Source organism: Malaclemys terrapin, chromosome 1 (assembly GCF_027887155.1).
Source record: "Malaclemys terrapin pileata isolate rMalTer1 chromosome 1, rMalTer1.hap1, whole genome shotgun sequence".
In the NCBI taxonomy this organism is placed as follows: Eukaryota; Metazoa; Chordata; order Testudines; family Emydidae; genus Malaclemys; species Malaclemys terrapin.
In genome coordinates, this window is record NC_071505.1 from 335,767,650 (window position 1) to 335,789,204 (window position 21,555).

The window sequence follows — 21,555 nt, forward strand, 5'->3', positions numbered from 1 at the left end:
CTATCGCTCTATCTCCTTCTGTGCACCCTCCTCCCTTCCCTCTTTCCACTGGGAGCTCCATAGCTAACTGAATTAAGCAGATGTTTCCCTATTAGAAGAAAAAACAAAATGCCAGCTGCCTGTGGTTAGTGGATCATTCACTGTGCAGAGGTTATTGCAGGAGAGAGTACCTGCTAGAAGAGGTCTTTTGCTGGGCCAGCTAAGCGGTAACCCAGAAAACCCAGAGTACAGCTTAGAACAGCGCTGTTAGTTGTGTTGGCCAGTTTGTATAACATCAACAGATGGAAACTTGAGGGAAATCGCAAGCTTTAACATGGCTTTAGAGTAGGGATGGGAGCAAAACTCAGCCCTGGATCCAAAGTCAAGGTCCAGAGCGGAACTTGGTATCTCTCTAATGAGCAGAACCGAATGCACCTGAACATAATGTTTCACAGTCCAGCCCGAGACACAGCTGTCTCTAGGTTAATGTGTTCAAATTCAAATCATTGTAGAAACCAGTAGGAGCTGAGAACTCCCATCTGAACAGGGATCTGCATCCCGAGTTTAGATATGGGGTTTTAGCCCCTTTTGATAATAAAAAATAATAAGACAGGTTTTTCTGCCCCAATAAATTTTGGTGGCTGTAATAATTAGAACCATCTTAGATTTATTCCAGAACTTCTGATAGTGCTTTTCTAGTTTAGTGTACAAACTACGTCCAGTGAGAGTTTGAAGTCATCAAAGGTACGTTACGCTGCAAAAAACACAAACCAGGCAACGAGTCACAAAGCCTGGGTCAACTGACTTGGGCTCGCGGGACTTGCACTACAGGGCTAAAAAGAGCAGTGTAGATGTTTCCATTTGGACTCTGAAACCTGGTTAAGGGGGAATGTCTCAAAACCTGGGCGTCAGCCTGAGCAGGGATGTCTATGCTATTTTTAGCTCTGTAGCGTGAGCCCCACGAGCCCAAGTCAGACAATCTGAGCTGTGAGACTCACTGCTGCAAGGTTGTTGGGGCTTTTTTCACAGTGTAGTCACTGTGATGCTGGCAGATCAGGTGCCAGCTCATGCCAGAGCCACAGGCCAATTTTCTTCTGTATTAGTATAGATCAAAGTGATTGTCAAATGTATGCGAATGTATTTGGTCTTTAAGCTTCATGAAAACTAGTAGGAAGTTACTTGCATTGTTTTCAATTGTCTGTATCCCGTTATAATGTAGTAGCAAACATTTACATTGTGTGTACCCCTGTAACTAAATAACCCATCCAACGAGAAAGAAGCCTGGTGGAGTGCAAATGAAGAATTTTAACAGAAAAGTGCTAATTTCAAAGTAAGTGATCATTGTGTGTGATGATTGGAGGTCATTAAAATGCATTCCTCACTCCATCATCAAAAGAAAAGCCCACACGGTAGTGACACTGTTAGCTTGTTTTCTAAGTGTGGATTTAAGGAGAAGTGTGGATTTAAGGAAAGGTCCTGCATTTCTGGACTGTTTGGACTCTTACAGAGAAGTGTACCAGAAGCAAAGCAGTGATCCCCAGAGACAATCTGGGTACCCGGAAAAGATGTTTTGGGAAACTGGCTGTTTATTACATCGCTGCCACCATTTGGAATTACAAACAGTGACTCACCTGTGCATGTGTTTTACCTGCTTTAACCTCTCAATAACTCACATTCTTTTTTCATAGCTAATAAACTTTTAGTTAGTGTGTTATAGAATTGGTTGCCAGTTTTGTCTTTGGCGTAAGATACAGAGTACCAATTGATCGGGGGTAAGTGGCTGGTGTCTTGGGACTGGGAGCAACCTGATGTGTTGTGATTTTTTGTTTAAGTGACCATTATCACAGCATTCAGTTTGTCTGGGTGGCAAGATAGGCTGGAGTGTCTAAGGGGACTGTCTGTGACTCCATGGTAAAACTGATATAATGATCCAAGAGTTCACATTTGTTACCGGCTTGGTGAAATCTAATTATAGAACACACCACAAGCTTCGGGTGTTTGCCCTGTTTTCTGACAGTCTGCCATGAGGTAGACACTCACAGTTGTGAGCCGCTCCAGAGAGCATGACACACGTATCCCAAGAGTTCGGCTAAGCAGAAAGATCAGGACTGGCCTCTACAAGAATCGCTTTGCCTACAACTGAAATTCAGCCATCTCTAAGGTGAAACATGGTAACTGTTTAACAGTGCATAGCAACAAGATGTGAGAACTGCCATATCCAAGTGAAAGTACAAGGGAGGTTAGTTAAGAAGAATATAATTACCCAAGTTGGAGTTTGGCCAAGACACCGCGTCTAATGCCCCCTACTGGTCCAAAACATTCCTTGAATCCATCAGATTGTGGCATACTGTAGAGCAAAGGCAGGGGTGCATTATGTCAGGTAAATGCACATTGCAGATAAAGCCATTCACGGGATGCCAAAGTCTTTTAAAGTCTTTGAATGCTGAAAAAAGAGAATGTAAATTAATAAAAAAATGTGGATTAGAATGGAGCCAGTAATTGCTCCACTAATTGCTCTCCCCAGTTTTTCAGCACAAGTTTCTGAACAGAGTGCTAATAACTGAATCCCCATTCACACTGCCTGGGACTGATTATGAAGCTCTGCAGGTAACTAGACATGAACTCAGGAGTCATTTTCGGGTTATATTTTTAGCCAGCAAAACAATTGCATCTATTTGCAGCCCAATAACTTCTGCTGTGATTATGTCAGAGTGAATAAGCTAAGCTGGGCTGAGAGTAGTTAGCATTTGGAGCTAAGACCTCCGAAGGAAACCTAGGTCCCACAAGATGTGGTTTCGGTGATTCAAGAGGTGGCACACTCACCTGTGAGTCAGCACTGAATCAGTGCTCCAGGACTATTTGACAATGCTGGATATCAGTGGATATGGAAAATAAAATCCTAACCATTGCTGATCAGTAAACGTCCCATGTTACTTCCCCCGAGAGCAGGTGTGTTCTGGTCAAAATCTGTTTGGGGTGATTATATTCTGTCTGTCTTAACTGCCCCCGTTTCTTCCCTTTACTTTTAAACTGGATAAATTTGGTCGAGGCGCTATTGTCTATTACTTAAAGGAGGGGACAAAGAGGCAAGAATTTTATCACTATGTCGTCTTTGTAAAGTCATCTAACCTGTCTGTTGTTATCCATATCTATAAAATGGGATAATAATACTCAGCTACCTCTCAATGGGTTAACTTAACTGATATTTGTAAAGTACATTGTAAAGCGCTGTATAAATGCTGGGTAGGATTTTTGTGTAGTTCTGCTGTGTGCTGCTAAGCAGCTGCTGTTCTTTGTGTTTAGTTACTTCGCTCATTTGCTGGTTCGCTCACTGAGGATGAGGTTTCCTGATGCATGAGAATGTGAACACTACTTATTTATACCTTGGCAATACTTTGCACTACTGCGGTGAACATTGTTCCCATTTTGCAGATGGGAAAAACGAGGCACAGACAGGTTAAGTAACTTGTCTGATGTCACACTGGAAGGCTGTGATACAGCCAGGAAGCAAACCACATCTTCCAATTCCCAGTCCTGTGCTTTAACCACAAGACCATTAACATTATCCAGCTCTTCTTGAGGAAAGGTGGACTAGTTGCCATTTATTTTTAAAAGTAAATGACAAAACCAGCTATTTATGAGTGCGTTAGTAAAGATTCCAAGAAACCAAAGATGAAAGAAATCTGTTACAAGAAATGCCAGAACCACGATAGTCCTCACAGGAAAGAATATGAAAAGTAGCTGGTGTGTTTGTTATAAATATTCATAGTAAATTACAGGCAAGATGGTGGAGACATATTTTGTTCACTAGGACTGAAAATTCACTGTTCATTATACCACGGTGTACAGAGTCATATCTTAGGGCTAATAACAGGTGTCTCATCGCTTGTTGAGTGACACTGCTCATAGTTAATATCTTCTTAGTGTTTTACATTCTCATAGTACTGTTCAAATGCCTCACTGAATCCTCACAATATCTGAAGCGGGGGGGCAAGGCATATCATCACCATTCTTAAAATGGTAAAGCTGGTGAAGAAGAGTTAAGGTCCTCATTTTCAAAAGTGGTCACTTTGGGTGCCTTAATTGCTGGCTGGCTGACTTGAGACACCTAGGGCTTGGTTTTCAATGTGAGTTGCAGGTGCTCACCAACTCTGACAATCAAGACTTAAGTGCCTCAGCTCAGGCATCCAACATTAGAAGCAAGTTTTGAACATTGGGGCCTAAGTTGCTTGCCAAAGGCCAAGCAGCAAGTCACTGTCAGGTAAGGGATTAGAACTCAGGAGTTGCTCTCTCCTGCTCTTGTGCTGAGAGCACTTGACTATAGAATCATAGAAAAGTAGAGCTGGAAGGGACCTCAGTAGCTCATCTAGTCTAGACCCCTGCGCTGAGACAGGACTAAGTATTATCTAGACAATCCCGGACGGGTTTGTCTAACCTGTCCTTACAAACCTATACCACCTGCTTATCTACTAATCATTCATATGCTGGACAGAAGAAATATTCCAGTTTGATTAAAATCACAATTCCATGTTCTCTCCTAGGAGCCAACTTCTCTTTGCGAGAGCTGGGCCTTGATGACGCCATGCCCACACACGGGACTTTATACAGGACTGATATAGGGCTGCCTCACTGCGGCTACTCCATCAGCGCTGGCTCAGACGCTGACACCGAGGCAGATGCCGTCATGTCGCCGGAGCACCCGGTGAGGCTCTGGGGACGTAATACTAAGTCAGGTCGCAGCTCCTGTCTCTCGAGCCGAGCCAACTCCAACCTCACGCTCACCGATACGGAACACGAAAACACTGAAACTGGTAAGTGACAACTCCAGATAGGCCTTCACAAATGCCTCTCTTCATAGTCCAATTTTAATCTGCCTTGATTTTTGATCCGACTAGGAGAAGGGAGGAAAATGCTCTTAATCGTCCCAGGGTGTGGCCTTCTGCACTGCCGTACAAAATATTAATTAATGAATTGCTAGAGGGGCTCCTACTTATTCATCACAAACTGGAGAGCAATAAGTGGCCGTGTAATACCCCATCAGCTCTTCATAGGAGCATTTCAGACAAAAAGCATTGAAATCTCCCCTCCCTCCAAGCTTATCTCTTGTGCAGATTTTGGGGCCGATAGTTTTCCTCCCTTCCTGTCTGGTTCCTTGACAGTAGCTGCGTGGTTTATGTAAATAGGCTGGCTGCTCTCTGATGGAAGCGATTGTGAAATATTTTTAGAGACCTTTCCTTTGTGGGAACTCAAAGCTGAAGGTCATGAATTTTTTTTTATTTTTGTAGCCTTCTCTCCCCAGCTGCAGAGACTCCTGCGGGCTTGGCTGGTGCAGGAGCTTTTTGGTCAGCAGTTCTGCGAGTCCATGTGGGAAGGAGAGAGAATTTTTATACAATTGTGGTTTGACCCTAGTGTTCACACAGCCCTGTGCCTTTGCACCTTTAATTTAATTGCTGCGTCTTAATATAGCTGCTGTCTGCTAGCCCCTCTGGAACTTGGGCTCAGCAAAGAAGGCTGACATGAAGTGACTGCATTGTGTGTTCTCTTTATGCTTCTTGATACGAGTATTGTAGTGACAAATTATGATGATTTTTACTTGGGAAGCCATGACAGGGTAAGGCGTACGCCACCCACATGATTTTCTGTTTAATTCCAACAAAATTACAGCTGAGGCCTGTTAAGGTTTTGTTAAGTGATAATGATATATGTTAGACAAGGCTCAAAGATAACAACCCTCTGTTAATGGGATTTAGGAATGGTTTGATATGTTTTTTCATTATCTTTACAGTACTTTTTTACTCCTTAAGTGCTGCATCCTCAGCAGGGTCACACCCATTATGGCAGGCGAGCTTTTTCAATGGAGTAGCAAAATCAGCAGTTTTAGTTCCAGCCTTGGGCTATGTTGTCTAGTGTTTTGCTAAGTGACCTGTGGAACTGTTGGGTGACTTATGGGATCTTGACTTTGGGCACCCTGTTAGGTCTTTATTAATTAACAAACAAAACAAAACCTTTACATCCCTATTCCATTCTCTTGTAGTCTGGTCCTTTTACTGCGTCCCTCCCCATGGTATCTGAGCAGTTGCGATCCTGTCCTTCAGCTTTCTCTTTTACTCATGCCCACTAAGAAAAGCAAACCACGGAGGTTTAGGCTTTTTCACAGGAAAACATTAGCCTCCTAGAGTGTTTTTCAGCAAAACATCTTTAAAAAATGGAACCAGGCTTCCATAATGTGGTCTCTCTTGGGGCAAATGCAACTTTGCACATCAAAATCACTTGCATGTGAAATTGTTACACGTTAGCACTGGTGTCCGAAATTGATAGGCTATACAGTCACAGATGTCTAAATACATATCTACCAGATCACTCTCATTACCATGCTATCTGCAGGCCTGAAATGAACACAACTGAGTTATGTGCATGTACCTTCTGTCGCTTGTTTGTTCAAATAAAAGTTTGTCACATTTTTACAAGCAAATGACTTGTATCTCTAATGCTGCAGTTGCAGAGATGGAAGCCTGTTTGAGGCCATTTTAAAAGTTTGGTCTTTTAAACTTTTGGTCTGTTGGTTTTTCTTCTTTGGCAACTAGGCTTCTATATCCTAAACTATCAAGCAGGCTATTTTGAGAAACCCCAGATTTATGGGAGAAATGTTTCAGAGGACATGAGATGTGTACAGCAACATAATGCAATGACTCAGTCTACAGGATACCTTTATTAGTCAATATTAATTGTTGACAGTATTGATAAAAGCCATAGCCTTTAGCTGAACTCAATATGGAGCTTTATGAAGCTGCCATGAATAGCAGGTTTTATGGGGTTCATTAAAACCAGTTTTTCCATTGCAGGCTAATGTCAGCAATTTTTATGTTCATTAATTATCCAAAATAAATAAGCAATATTGGCATCTAATGTCTGTAAATCCCAAGCCTTCTGGGCAGGTTTATTGTTAGGCCATAATTATGTTTTTGCAAAATCAAATATTTGATTCTTCACATTCAGAAGCAGGTTTGCACAAGTGCCAATGGCCTTGAGGAGAAGGCTTACTTTGGTTAGTAACTACTGTACCACCAGAATCCATCCTCTTGGCCTGGGATAGGGTTACCATACGTCCTCTTTTTCCCGGACATGTCCGGCTTTTCGGCAGTCAAACCCCCGTCTGGGGGGAATTGCCAAAAAGCGGAACATGTCCGGGAAAATGGCGGCCCGGGAGGGGAAGTGCCCGGCTGGGGGCGCAGGGTCTGGAGGTACGGGGCTGCCCGAAGCCGGTAGCGCTCGGGCAGCCCGGCTCTTAAATAGAGCCGCCGGGACTGGAGCCTCCAGCCGCCGGGGCTGTGTGTAACTGACACAGTGTCAGTTACACAGAGCCCCGGCCGCTGGAGGCTCTGTTTAAGAGCCGGGCTGCCGGAGCGCTACCAGCTTTGGGCAGCCCCGTGCCTCCAGACCCTGCGCCCCCAGCCGGGCACTTCCCCTCCCGGGCTCCGGCGGCGCAGGGTCTCCAGGCACGGGGCTGCCCGAAGCCGGTAGCTCTCGGGCAGCCCGGCTCTTAAACAGAGCCTCCAGCGGCTGGGGCTCTGTGTAACTGACACTGTGTCAGTTACACACAGCCCCGGCGGCTGGAGGCTCCAGCCCCCGCGGCTCTATTTAAGAGCCGGGCTGCCCGAGCGCTACCGGCTTCGGGCAGCCCCGTGCCTCCAGACCCTGCGCCGCCGGAGCCCGGGAGGGGAAGTGCCCGGCTGGGGGCGCAGGGTCTGGAGGCACGGGGCTGCCCAAAGCCAGTAGCGCTTGGGCAGCCCGGCTCTTAAACAGAGCGGGGGCGGCTGGAGCCTCCAGCCCCCGGGGCTCTGTGTAACTGACCCAGTGTCAGTTACACAGCGCCAAAGAGGAGAAAAGCCTCCAGCCCTAGGGGCTCTGTGTAACTGACACAGTGTCAGTTACACAGAGCCCCAGCCGCTGGAGGCTCTGTTTAAGAACCGGGCTGCCCGAGAGCTACCGGCTTCGGGCAGCCCCCTTGCCTCCGGACCCTGCGCCCCCAGCCGGGCACTTCCCCTCCCGGGCTCCGGCGGCGCAGGGTCTGGAGGCACGGGGGCTGCCCAAAGCCGGTAGCGCTGGGGCAGCCCGGCTCTTAAACAGAGCCTAAGAGGAGCAGAGCCTCCAGCTGCGGAGGCTCTGCTCCTCTTCGGCTCTGTGTAACTTATACAGTGTAAGTTACGCAGAGCCGCCGGAGCCCCGGAGGGGAAGTGCCCGGCTGGGAGCACAGGGTCCGGAGGCATGGGGGCTGCCCAAAGCCCGAGCGCTACCAGCTTCACGGTTTGCTGGGCAGCCTCCAGACCCTGCGCCCCCGGCTGGGCGCTTCCCCTCCCGGGCACCAGCTGCGCTGGGGAAGCGCAGGCTGGGGGCGCAGGGTCTGGGGGCTGCCCGGGAAACCGTGATGCTGGTAGCACTGGGGCAGCCCTTTCCCCCTGGCTGGGAGTGGGAGGGAGGAGGGGGCGGAGTTAGGGTGGGGGAAGGGGCGGAGTTGGGGCGGGGCTAGGGGTGGGGAAATGGGCGGGGCCATGGCCCGTGGAGGGTCCTCTTTTTTTATTTATGAGATATGGTAACCCTATCCTGGGAAAGACAGCTGCAATGGTGTTGGTTATGTGACATGTGTATAATTGTCTACATATGGGGGGGGGAGGGATAGCTCAATGGTTTGAGGATTGGCCTGCTAAACCCAGGGTTCTGATTTCAATCCTTGAGGGGGCCATTTGGGGATTTAGTTAGGGATTGGTACTGCTTTGAGCAGGGGGTTGGACTAGATGACCTCCTGAGGTCCCTTTTAACCCTGATATTCTATGATACACAAAACCACCCATGCAGGCAGCAGGTATGGAAAACCATGAGATGCAGTGATCCAGCTGGTCCCAGTTTTTTCAAGCAGGTGAGTGCATTTGCTAGACTAAGTGCTTATCTTCACTGCAAAAGTATCTCAAGTTATAACTCGGCTGTTGCCTCGACCTTGAGACCACAGACAAAACTCTTAGCTCAAGTGGTGGTTCTTTTAACTCAGATTGGCTGGCCCATCAGGGGTATAGGCTATCGCTTGAGTTAGAGCTACTTGCTAATTGATAACACGATCGGTTTGTGCTGTTAACCCAGTCATCAGTGCAACTCCAGTGTTATTTTACAGTATGGCTGCTCTCACTGGAGAGGAATTAACTAGAGTGTAAAGAACCTGAGTTAACTCTGCTGTGAAGACCTAGTCTAAAGTTTTGGCTTTACAAGACAGTAACGTCTTTATCCCTGTCTCCTGCAGCGTCTCCCTAGCTTAGTGATGTACCAGCCTTTCCACTGCTGTCTGCCTCAATTCCATAGGATGTCCTATAACTCTGTTGGTTTGAATCCAGGAGTTTGGCATCCTGTCAAAGATTAGGGTTTTGAGCAGTCCGAGCTCCCCTGCAGGTTAGAACACTCACAATGTAGGTGTGGGCAGTGTTGGCGTACCACGGGTCACCCCAGAGGCTCGATCTTGAGTTCATCATTCAGGTCAGTACGAGAGCTGTGGTGGAGTCTTTGGCCCTGATCCAACAAAGCACTAATACAGTTTATTGTTAATGTTAAACATGTGACTAGTCCCAATCCTAGATCGGGGCATGTGAGATGAAGGGACACTATTTTGCTGGGTAGCAATGGAAAAAGCTTGAAGTATCTGTACGGATTCCCTTCCCCCTAGGTGGAAACCACTTCTTACTGTTTTCTGAGTATTCTGAGCAGGGTTACACTACAACTGGCTGATAACATTTAAAAAGAGGTCTATGTGAAAGGGGAGTTCCATACTATTTTAAACGCAACAGACATTTTTTTCAGCTTCTGGCTGTTGCAAAGCAGTCCAGGTAAATAAGAATGGTTTTGTTTTGTTTGTTTTTACTATTAGGATTTAGTTTTGGCTCTATGTTATTCTGTAGCAAGGTACACACGTAGTTAAACATGAGAGAGAGAGAGCGAGAGAGAGAGAGAGCTCTTCTTCATTAGCCGTACTAGTCAGCAGTGATTAATGTCATACATGTGCAGAGTGTAGCTGATGTTTCTCTCTGTGATCATCTCCTCTGGGGAACAGTGTGGGCGCAGCATCAGGAAGCCAGAAGGAGCTCACAGACAGGATGAGTAACATCAGATGACTCAGAATGGTTCAACATCGCCAGATACTGTACAGAACCAACTGCTCAATTATGATATATTCTACAAAGGAATTATTATGTGCTGGGGAAGAGGTACAGTGTAATTATCTTGTCCGTCTGACTTGGAGATGGGCACAAATAAAAATCTTAGATTCAGTCACCCTTGAACTTGAGAGGATTTCAGATCCAGATTCATAATTTGTGTCCTGGACCCATGGCTATCTAATTGTGCTTTATTGCAGGTGGCACTTGAAAAATTGAAAAACCCATGCATGAAACCAGTGTGATTTTTTTTTCCTCTTTAAAAAACTGCATGTGAATTATTTGTTCACCACAGGGGCCAGAATAACACCACTGGAGCTCAGAGTCCTAAATGTAACCATGGAATGGAGACAGTGTAGTGCAACATTCCTCTTACACCACCCCTTTAGAGTGCCAGTTCTGTTCAGGAAGGGTAGTTGAATCTCAACATCCATTTAGCTTTTGGTTCCACTAGTGAAATTGCTGATTAGTGCCAAATGTGGTGATGGTGGCTATAGTGATATGGACACTTACTCTTTGGTGACAAGATTAAGAACACTGATTCATTCCTTGCAGACATTCCAACACCTTTTAGATAGAAATTAATTTCCTTTCAGTCACTACTCTACTGGGTTGCCTTTAAGTGAACTTTGCGAAGCTCTCATGAAGATTGGCCAGGCAAGGAGCAATTCTGCTCTCCCAGCCTTACTTGGATGATGGTAAAAAAATGAATGATATTTTGCTTTCCCATCAAAACAGATGGCTCACTCTGCCTGAATATGCGAATAGAATTTTGCAAAACTGAATTTTACTGGAAATTGGGAGGTAAAAAGTTTAGATAGCCCCATTATCAGTTCCTTGAGCCATCCAGTGCCCTAACCTGTACTCGTTTAATTAATCCAAGAGATTGCTTGGCAAAGTAGGAATCAATATAGTTTTAATAAAATTGTGTATGACTCCTCGGTATTTAAATAGGACTCATAACTACATCTTTTATTTAGTCATTAGGGGTCTGTTCCAATGTCCACTGAAGTCAGTGAGAAGACTCCTGTTGATTTCAATGGGCTTTGAACCAGGTCTAGATAATTTGGAGATATCAAAAGTGTTTGGGGCAACAGCCAGAATATCAGCTTGGAGAAAATTCCAGTATCTTTGGTTAAATATGCTGCGCAACCTTATTTACCACCCCCAGGTTTCCTGTATATGTTTCTGTTCCGTTATGAGATCAGAAAGTTGTCATGACGATCAAACCGCACACATCAAAATCTCATCTGCTTTTTGCAAATATTTTCTCTTTCGAGCTACATTACAACAGCTAAGGCAATCTGTGTCAAATTGTGCTTATTTTTGTGGGTTTTTCTCATTCCTTGCAGTGGTCTGTTATCCATCCATCTGATGTAGTCCGTAAATACCAGCAGTGGCTATATCCTTCATCCACACCTTTTAAATCATTCTGAATCTCAGAGGGGGGATAATTTTTTTTCAGATTTTTTTGTATGCGTCCATTTCCTTGTTTCCTAAATCATGTTGACTCAGTTCACTGGCCCAAAATACAATTCAATACATTAGTATAATTAGCAGCACCAGAATTACTGTGTAATCTTAGCATTACAAATTATTCCTTAATACCCTTGTTGATTATCAGTGGTGACTTTTCTTTTTATTACCAAGTTTTGCTGACTAATTTCCTTTTAGGCCTCATACTCTGTTGTTAATATATTACTCAGATTGCAGCAACATCATCTTTTTTTCAGAATTAAATAATGCATTCTAAAGTACTCTCAGTAAATGAGTGCATGCCTCAGATATGTTTACTCTCATTTTCAAATGGCGTAGGCAAAAATGTGATACTCAGAGTAGGGAGATTTCAAAAAGATCTAAAAAAATCTTTCTTCAAAACAAAAATACCCTATAGGTTCTTATACTTTCCCTATACCATTTGAGTAGATAGAGACAAGAATATATCAGAATTATGTAGGAAAGATTAAAGGCTTGCTGGCTGTCATTCATCCCTTGGTTCACCTAGCAATGACGTTATATTAACAAGATATCTCAGCTCGAAATTAAAACTGGCCAAAAGCCAGATACAAGATAAATTGCATAGGATAGCAGGGAACATAGGAGAGTTGGAAAAACAAATAGCCTGATCCAAGACTCATTGCAATCACTAGGAGTCACTGACTTTAGTGAGATTTGGACCAAGTACAAAGGATCCTTCTCCTACAAACTCTATTACTAGCCCAGACAATTAAGATTTCAAGAGCAGTAAGCAATTCTAATAGTCTATTGGGACTACCTAGATATTGCAGTCTATAATACCCCCTTTGTGGATGAAGCTGTTCTCAATCATGGAAGCCCAGATGATGACCATGAATGGGGGAGATACCTTCATTCTCTCAGTCCTTTAGGCTGCTGATACTCTGATGAAGTGCACTCTGTCTTGAAGTATCAGAGGGGTAGCCGTGTTAGTCTGAATTTGTAAAAAGCAACAGAGGGTCCTGTGGCACCTTTAAGACTAACAGAAGTATTGGGAGCATAAGCTTTTGTGGGTGAGAACCTCACTTCTTCAGATGCAAGTAATGGAAATCTCCAGAGGCAGGTATAAATCATACTGATTAAGAAGTGAGTTTCTTACCCACGAAAGCTTATGCTCCCAATACTTCTGTTAGTCTTAAAGGTGCCACAGGACCCTCTGTTGCTTCTGTCTTGAAGGAGACTTTAACTACATAAGCCTCCCAAATGCCATCTTATCCACTGGAAAATGGTTCCTTTAAAGGCTGTCACACCCTCTCGGTTATTTTTGATCCAACTTTGTAGTTGTTGAAGTCATATAAGATAAATCCCTCATACGCCCTTTGTGTCACTCTCATGTCTTTTTTTCCCTTCCCCTTTCTTAGTATTAGGGTCTAGGCACAAGATCGGAGGAGAGTAGATACCTCTTGAAAGATAGAAATGTGTGAAATGGTCTTAGTCTAATGATATGGAATAGTCTTTAACACAGCTTTATCTCGTAGGATACTAAATTGGTTGGATCAGAGATAGCAGAGCTATAACTAGAGCTGGTTGGGAATTTTGTGGCAAAATTTTTCATCAGAAAAAAGACTGTTTGTTGAAACTGAATCTTTTTTCAGGAAAGGGTTGGCTTGGTAAATTTCTCAACTCAAAAAAAATCAAAAGGTTTTGAAAAGGGATTTCAGCATTTTCAAAAGAAATGTTCTGTTTTTCCATTTTGAAACAATTGTTCATTTTGGAATTTAAGCAAATTATTTTAAAAATGGTCAAAATTGAAACAAAAACATTTTGAAATGATCTAAATGAAACGTTTTGATTGACCTAAGCTGCTTTTTTTTCAGAAATTTGCTTCATGAAAATTTTCATGATTTAATGCAATAATAGGATTTTGACATTTTTGTCCCCGATTCAGAATGAGAACTTTTTTTTTAAATCTGAAAACTGTTCCTGGGACAAGAAAACCATTTCCTACTTAACTATTATCTCCCTTTACATTCAACCAAAAAGCTGTTGACTAAGTAGAAAAACAACCTTTAAAATCGGGAAACATTTGGATCTCTCTCTCTTTCTCTCTCTCTCTCTCTTTTTCCATTGCTGAATTAAGGACTAGGAGGCCAAAGCCCATTGAGGTCAATTTCACTGGGCTTTGAATATTTTAATTACATTCAGATCAGAAGAAGCCAAAGAGTCTTGCAGTTGTAGTATCTGATCAACTAGTCTCCAGAAAAAAACAACTCTGAATGTGTCCCAATGGGAAAATTGTCCCAAACTAACCTGTATATTGCTTATTGCTTCATTCTCTGCCTTTAAGGAACTAAGCCAACATGCCATAAGGATAAGCTGCATGACAGGATGGTTTGTTGGTTTCACGTTATTCTGAAACCAGTAAAAAAAAAAAAAATCCTCCAAACTGAGTAATAGATCATGGATGCTGACATAGGTGGACTTGTAGAAACCAAATATAAAATAATATATTTATATAAAATAATAATATTTATTAATATTGCTGGTAACCCGCCAACTATTCTATACATAAATCTGAGTGTAATGAGTTTTGATATCATTTCCCTTTGCCTTAAATAACTTTCTTCTCTTGGTTCCAATGCACTTGAGGGAATACAGAAAGGTACTGATACAAACATACTGAGGAATATTTTAATGTCTTGCTGGCATGTCTGACCTCTGACAGGGAAGAACCTGTCATTGTGAAAGGGTAGATCAGGGCCCATATCCATTGCTAACTGATCCCTCCACTGGAGACTGAAGGCTTCTGTTTATCCAAAGTGCAGGCAGAAAATCATAGGCTTCCCCCTCTGTCCTCACATCAAGCCTCAAACCTGGGCTGAAGGATCACATCTAGTCATAAGATAGCAGCTCAGTCTGCATGGCCCATTCATGGGCCTGGCGCTTCTATTAGGATGCCATTCTTGGTGTATTCTTGTTACTTATGTTGCAGTAATGGCAACAATGGGCTAGTGGTTATGCAAACAAAGGAAGGTGCAGCCTCTGCCCTGAGAGCTTGTGATCTAAAAACCCATCACATATGCTGTTCATTAGCTGTTAGATCATAATGACACTGACTCCAATCCATAGTGCTGGTCAAAAACACAAGACTAGTAATACTGTGGCGTTTTCGGTGTTTACTGTAGTCATGTAGACATTAGTCATAATTTATAAGGCAATGCTTGGCCAGTACTAACATTGACTAGTTTTGAAAGGCTCTATTACCAATCCCCTCTATTAAAAAAGCCATCTCGTCCTCCCAGTAAAGAGGTGTCGGGAATCAGGGCCTGCAGCAGAGCCAATCTCTGGACACTCTAACAAGCACAGCTGGCCTGTAATAGGCTGCCTAATTGTCTCCACCGCCTGATTGGCTGGAAGCATCAGTGGACCTGTTCTTAAGCCCAGCAGTAGCAGCCGTTGAGTGGCTGCTCCAAGCATTTGCCCATGGCTGAGATAGCTCCTCCTTTGCCTCACTCCAGATAACTCAGTTCTGACTCTCACCTCCAATTCCTGACCTCTGACTGTTGGCTCTCGCTCCTGGCCTCTGACTCCAGTTCTGATCATGGGCTCTGATTCCTGGCTACGGAGGCCTACTGTAACCACTAGGCATGACCGCCCATATCTTGGTCACTAACAGAATGTGGCTCGGGCAACATATATCTGTTTAGCATTGGCACTAAGTAAGAAGGCAAGTGTAGACGTTCTATGTTGTTTACGTGACTGGAAGGAGGGATAGTTTTTTGGTTAAGGCACTGGACTGGGATTCGGGAGATTGGGGTTTAGTTATTGGATCTGCTACAGACGTCCTGTGTGAGCTTGGCCAACTCACTTAGGCCTGGATGCACAAATGAAGTTAGATGCCTAAGTCCCTGTCTCAGCACCACTGCGATGCCCAAAACTCCTGCTCAACCCTGTAGGTGCCTGAACTCAGTGCCTACATTTTTGCAATAAAAGTTCCCTCGGCACCTATGGTTCTGCCACCGAGCTTGCACACCGCTGCCTCCCTCGCGGTGTCCAGGCATCTGTCTCCCACCTGAGCCCCAGAGCGATTCACAAATTAGGAAAGATAGGCCACGTCAGGAGTGTGCAGGGCCTGACTGTGCGCACCGACTGGATTGGGCCCCTGAGGTGAGGTCACACAAAACAGCTGGAGGGGAGGAAGAGGAGAACAACCTCCCTCACAACTTTTAGCCGAGTAATTAGGGTACTCACTTGGGATGCGAGCAGCTTGCATTGATCTAACTATGTCCCTGATCTCTGCTGGGAGTCCTGTTGCCTCCTGGGGTTCCGGTTCCCCACTCCCTGCCAGGAGCATGGCAGTCGACTGAACTCTGGGTATGGATCTCCCCGCCAGAGGCAAGAAGCCCCGGGCGGCTGCCCCCTCGCTCCCGGCGGGGAACAGAGAGTGAGAAGCCCCAGGGACAGCTGGGCTCCCAGTAGGGAGCTGCACAGAGCGGAGAGCCCTGGCTCTCAGCCCCCCACACTGCCCCTCTTCAATCAGTGGAAGTGCTCCTGGTGAAGATGTGCACCTCACACAGAAGGATGTAGTATGGATATCAGCCTGCGGTGGCTGTAAGTCAGCCAAACATAGGTCGACTGAAGATTGTAGTATAGATGTCTCTCCTGTTGAAGGTGTTACACTGTGGATAAATAACCAGAGTCATTGGACTGGGGGGGACAGGATCCTGCATCTCCCCCATCCTGGGAAAGTGCTCTAATCACGAGGCTATAGAGTCATTCTTATGCCGGGTCTTGCCGTCTCTTTAGCCTAGCACCCTGAACCTTCCAGGGTCTGTACTGTAGGTAGGGTGAAGGCTTTTACACCAGGAACTTTAACCCAGGTTTCACACTGTCTTGGGCGGAGACTCACATTTCTGTCTCCAGACCAGGGATTTTCCAGGCTGCACAGTTCCCTGCCTACTCTGTGCTGTTCCCAGCAAGGCTGCCTAAAGAAGCCAGTCTGTGTGTTTTGCTTTCTCTTCAAATATAAACAGTATAATCTTCAGCAGTTACAAGTTATCCCACAGCTCTTTCTAAGCAAGCACATTTATTCTTAAGTTGAAAGCATTGCAGTGAACATTAAACAATTATATAAGAACTTACGTGCATGCTAATAAGTTTATCAGAGATCACCCCCCTCTTCAACTCTTAACAAGGGCTCTGGTAGGAGCCAGTCCTTCAAACACCACAAAGCGGGTTTTGTGTTAGAAGTTCATAACAGCCTTAGCTCAGAGCTAGCACACCCATGAATCAGTTAGTTTTTCCTTTTATACCGCTTGGACCTTTGATTGTGAGACTCCGGGAACAGGTGATCAGCTGACAATGGTCCTTTCCTTGCGGCTTAGCTTCAGAAAACTGGGTTTTTGCATCACCGGAGATGGAGAATTTGCATTCACCTCCCCCCTTGAGAGGTTACAGACAATCCCAGCCCACAATAACACCTAAACCATTCATTTAATACAATGGACCCCAACGCTACTTAGACTTAATTCAATAAGGTCTCCCCAGGATATGACAGGAAATTGCCCTGTCACAGTCTCTATGCTGATGGCTCACAGATCTGCCTCGCTCATCCACACCTGTCCATTTCTGTCCAAACTAAAATCTCAGCCTCGCTCTCTGAATCTTTCTGTGGCTGTCTAGCTGTCAGCTCAAGCTCAGCTTGGCTAAAACAGAGCTCCTAATCGTCCTCCCTGTCAAGGACTCCCCACTCCCTCATTTTTCGATTACTGTAGACAACACCACCTCCCAGCCAGACACTTGCTCCCATCAACCAGGCATCAGCTTTGTCTCAGATCTCTCTCTCTGCAGCCTCACATCGGGGCTTTGTGTAAATGTTGCCAATTCTTATTCTTTTTTATTCATCCTCACAGCTCAGACTCTTGTCCAAGCTCTCTTCATTCTGTGGCTTGATTACTGCAAGCTGCAACATCCTTCTCTCTGGCCTTGACAAAGGCAGTCTGGCCCTTCTTATGTCCATTCACAATGCTGCCGCAAAGATTATTCTCCGAGCCCGTCACTGTGGCCATGTACCCCTCCCTGTGAATCCCTCCACTGGCTTTGCATCAAGCTGCTCATTTAAGCTACTTTTAGCACCCTTCACAGTCAGTCCACCCTACCTGTCATATCTCGTTTGCTATTGCGTTGTCGGTGCTCACATCGATTAGCCCATGGTGCCAGCCTTCTCTGCCCATTTGTTACATTTTCAAACAGGCACCTTCGTGCTTTCTCCCTTGCTACCCAACACAGCTGGGAGGTGCTCCTCATGAATATCTGCTAGCTCATTATCCACCTTTAAATCCCTCCTCTAAACTCTCCTTTGCCGCGATGAGTACAAAAAAACTTAACGGTGGTTAGGCAGCTAAATATGCAGAGACCACTGACCTATCACGCTGACCAATATTGTCTCATTGTTCCTGTGTACCCCCCCGTCTGTGTCTCTCCATTTGTTGTCTTTTGTCTTATAGTTAGAATGAAAGTCTCCTGGAGCAAGAGTCACCTTTGTGTTCTGTGTTTGTACAGCACCTAGCACAGTGGGGTCCCGGTCCTTGACCAGAGCACCTAGGCACTTTGATACTACAAACAAATAAATAATAATGGCTCATAAAAGCACTTTGAGATCATCTGGGATGAAAGGTGTTATATAAGCATAAGCCATTAGTGTTATTAATGCTTGAGAAAGCAAAGTGTTTTTTTCTATGGTTGGTTCTAATCCATCTAGCCACTTAATAAGCTAAATTCCCAATAGGAGAGATGACAGATAGAATGCAGCATGTGTTCAGATAGTTCTACAGGATCTGTGAACTCTCTTAAGGATGAGATGTTCTTATTTCTCAGATGGTTGGTTTGATCCTATGAACTACTGTGTAATGGGTAGAAGAACTATTTCCATAGATATATGTAGGAGGGAATTGGTATTGTTACTAAACAAACCTTTTAAGACACCTAAAGCAGGGACTTGGTTGTTAGAGCAGTGATTCTGGCTCTGAATTTAACGCCACCTCTAAACATCTTCACCCCGTGTATTGAAATCCAAGGTTAGCATTCTGAGGGCCAAGGTATGACTGCTCCTGAATGAATGCGCTAGATGAAGGAGAGGTAGCAGGGAGCATCCCCAAAGACATCCCCAGTGGTACTGCTTGTTCTCTGTGAGCCGTAGTAAACAAAACATCTAAGCACGCTGGGGCTGTGGGTAGGAGGGAGTCAACAGTGCCAGAACCAGTATAGGACTGTTAGGCTTTTGGGACAGGAGGGACCTCCTGGTGCTCCTCATGGGATGGTGCATCTGCATGCTCGCCCCCACTCTGTGTTGTGCCTTATAGGCACAATCTAGCCCCAAATGGTGCTCCCCTTGACACAGCAAACACACAGGACAAAATTTGGAGGTGTGCTCTGATGGAGCATGTTTTTATTGCTGTGGAAAACATCTGTTGTGTGACTTTGAAAGCTTCATCCAGTTTCCTTACACAGTTTACAATTATTAACCCTCATTGCGTGTTCAAAATCCTTTTTGAAAAAACATCAGCCCCATTTCCTACTTCCCTGCTCCACCTGTCTTCCTTCCCAAGGAACCACTCAGGTGGCAAACCATCCTTTTCCTTTATTCCTATCAGTGTCTCTGGTCAAAGTTCCACCCATGTTCTTATTTTCTTCACTGTGCTATAGTCAGCAAACAGATTTGTTTCTCTAGATAGAGAACAAGAGCATCTGCAAGCCAACTCATTTCCTTTCCAAAGTTCTTGGAGGGCAGCACTGGGGCAGAGTGGGAAAGAAAACACTTGTCAAGTGTTAGAGGGATAAAGAGAACTCTTTTTTCCTCTACTGTTATTATTGGAAAGGTTCTCTTAGCCTCCCTACCTCCTTAGGGACTCGTAACATATTGAAAAGATCTTTCATGCAGACAGATAACAAACACACTGAAGAGCTGCATCAGAAAGGGAAAAAACATACTTACCGGTAATGATGTTTGTCACAATCCCTCTGACTTTCCCCATCCTCCAAAGGAAGTTCTCTGTCACATAGAGCCAAATCTTAATGCTCCTTATTCTGGTAAACTTCTTTAGAGCGGATTCACTGAGTGCTAGCTTGAATGGTGGAAGTTTTTACCTCTGATATGGCGTGAATGACCATATAGGCTAGCTCCATTTGGTTCCTTCAGGTAGGGACTGATCGGGAAGACCACACTCCTCAAACACTAGGTCCCTTCCACTCAACAAATTGGCACAAGCAGTTGTCTTGTCTTTTATGACGTCTGAACAGAATCCTCTCAGTTGGGGGCCACATGTGAGAGGAAGAGTCAGGCTCATAGTGGCAGAGTGAATTCAGCTTTTCATCCTACCAAGGTAGGAAAACTGACTTGCATGATATGATGTGTGGCTCTCTGGATCAAGATTTTGATCCCATCTGCTGTAATATAAGGATTGTCTCTGTCCAGACTTGTTCCTCCCTTCAATGCTATGTAGTTTGCATTGTACCAGTTGGCTACCACTCCCAGCCCAAGAGATGGATACATTCAGTGCTTAGTTTGTGGCAGGGCTAAGCCGCAGCACCTCTAGGCTTGGCAGCTCATAGCCCCGGCACTTCTCAGATTGCTGCATCAGTTACGAATGTAAAAAAAAAAATTACTTCAGCCCCAGCACCTAATTGATTGAGCCCAGCACCTTCTTCATTACAACTTAAGCACTGGATACATTACAAGAGCTCTTGAGATCCTGTGAGATGAATGGCCTTGACGCCTTAACAGTGCTTTTCTGTCTCTAATATCTATGATGACTAAGCCTTACAAAGTTCCCGTGAGACAGGTATGTGCAAATCAGCTGAGTGTGCGTGTGAATGAACAGCTACACACACAAATGGCCATTTGTGCATGCAACTCTCCTGTTTGCAGTTGCAGTCATGGTAATTATGCCTACTTAATTTTGAAAATTGTGCCCATCAATGGCTTGCCCAAAGTCACACATTCAGTCAGGAGCAAAACCTGAGGCTAGAGACATCTCAGGAGATCTGTCATCCAGTCCCCTACTCTATCCACAGACTTTGAGATGCTGAGTGAGATTCTCCACAGGTGTGTATTGGCCTAGCTCCATTGACTTCAACTGGGCTGTTGGACTATTGGAACTCCACTGATTTATGCTAGCTGAGGATCTGGCCCTCTAAATTCACCCGAATGAAAAGAAGGCATTTTTCTGGTGGGCATTAAATCTGATTTATTAAAGTCCGTGAAAAGGTACCTGTATAGCAATTGCCTTTTTCTGCTTTACAAAAAGAAATTGCACTCTAAGGTAACTCTGTTAATAAAAAAATAAAGCTAGCACTACTGGTGCTTGAGGCACAAAGCAAAACAACAGTCTCATACAAGATACCCACTTGGTGAAATACTTCACCTAATGTCTCATGAAATGATGATTGAAATGTCAGGGTTAGTTGGGTTTAAGATGCTGAAAGACCTTGTCAACATAGTGGGAACAAAATGCAGGTTTTAGGGAGAAATTCGCAGAACAAATCAACTGGTTGATTTAAAAAGACATTCTCTAGTCAATTCTGGAGATCCATACTCTGGAGGATCATAGTTCAGTTTTCGGTGTCCCACTGTTTGGATTATGTAGTAAATGTCAGAGTGCAGGAACTGAAGAGAAGGGGCTGGAATATAATGGAGAAATCCAAAGCAGGAAACTATCTTTTAAAAAGTGTCTCCCATTCATAAAGGAGAGACAATATTTGTGCTGATATGCACATAGATATATGTTTTCTTTAGAGATGGTGGGTAGTTCATTAGCTTCTAAAAATGACACCCACCTAATCATATCTTTTATTTAAAACATAATATAACACCTTACACCTGTTAACCTGTATTAAAATATTGACCCGGTGTGCAAGAGCACTATTTTAT

General features: G+C 44.5%; 1 protein-coding gene across 3 annotated transcripts in view; it reads left to right on the forward strand.

Moving 5' to 3' along the window:
* TENM4 (teneurin transmembrane protein 4) overlaps nt 1-21,555 on the forward strand; it is a 752,323-nt gene that overhangs the window by 334,104 nt on the left and 396,664 nt on the right. For all 3 annotated transcript variants that reach the window (XM_054015769.1, XM_054015770.1, XM_054015771.1), the window contains one exon: nt 4,521-4,790. In XM_054015769.1, coding sequence (XP_053871744.1) covers nt 4,521-4,790 — 270 coding nt within the window. The remainder of the gene's footprint in view (nt 1-4,520; nt 4,791-21,555) is intronic.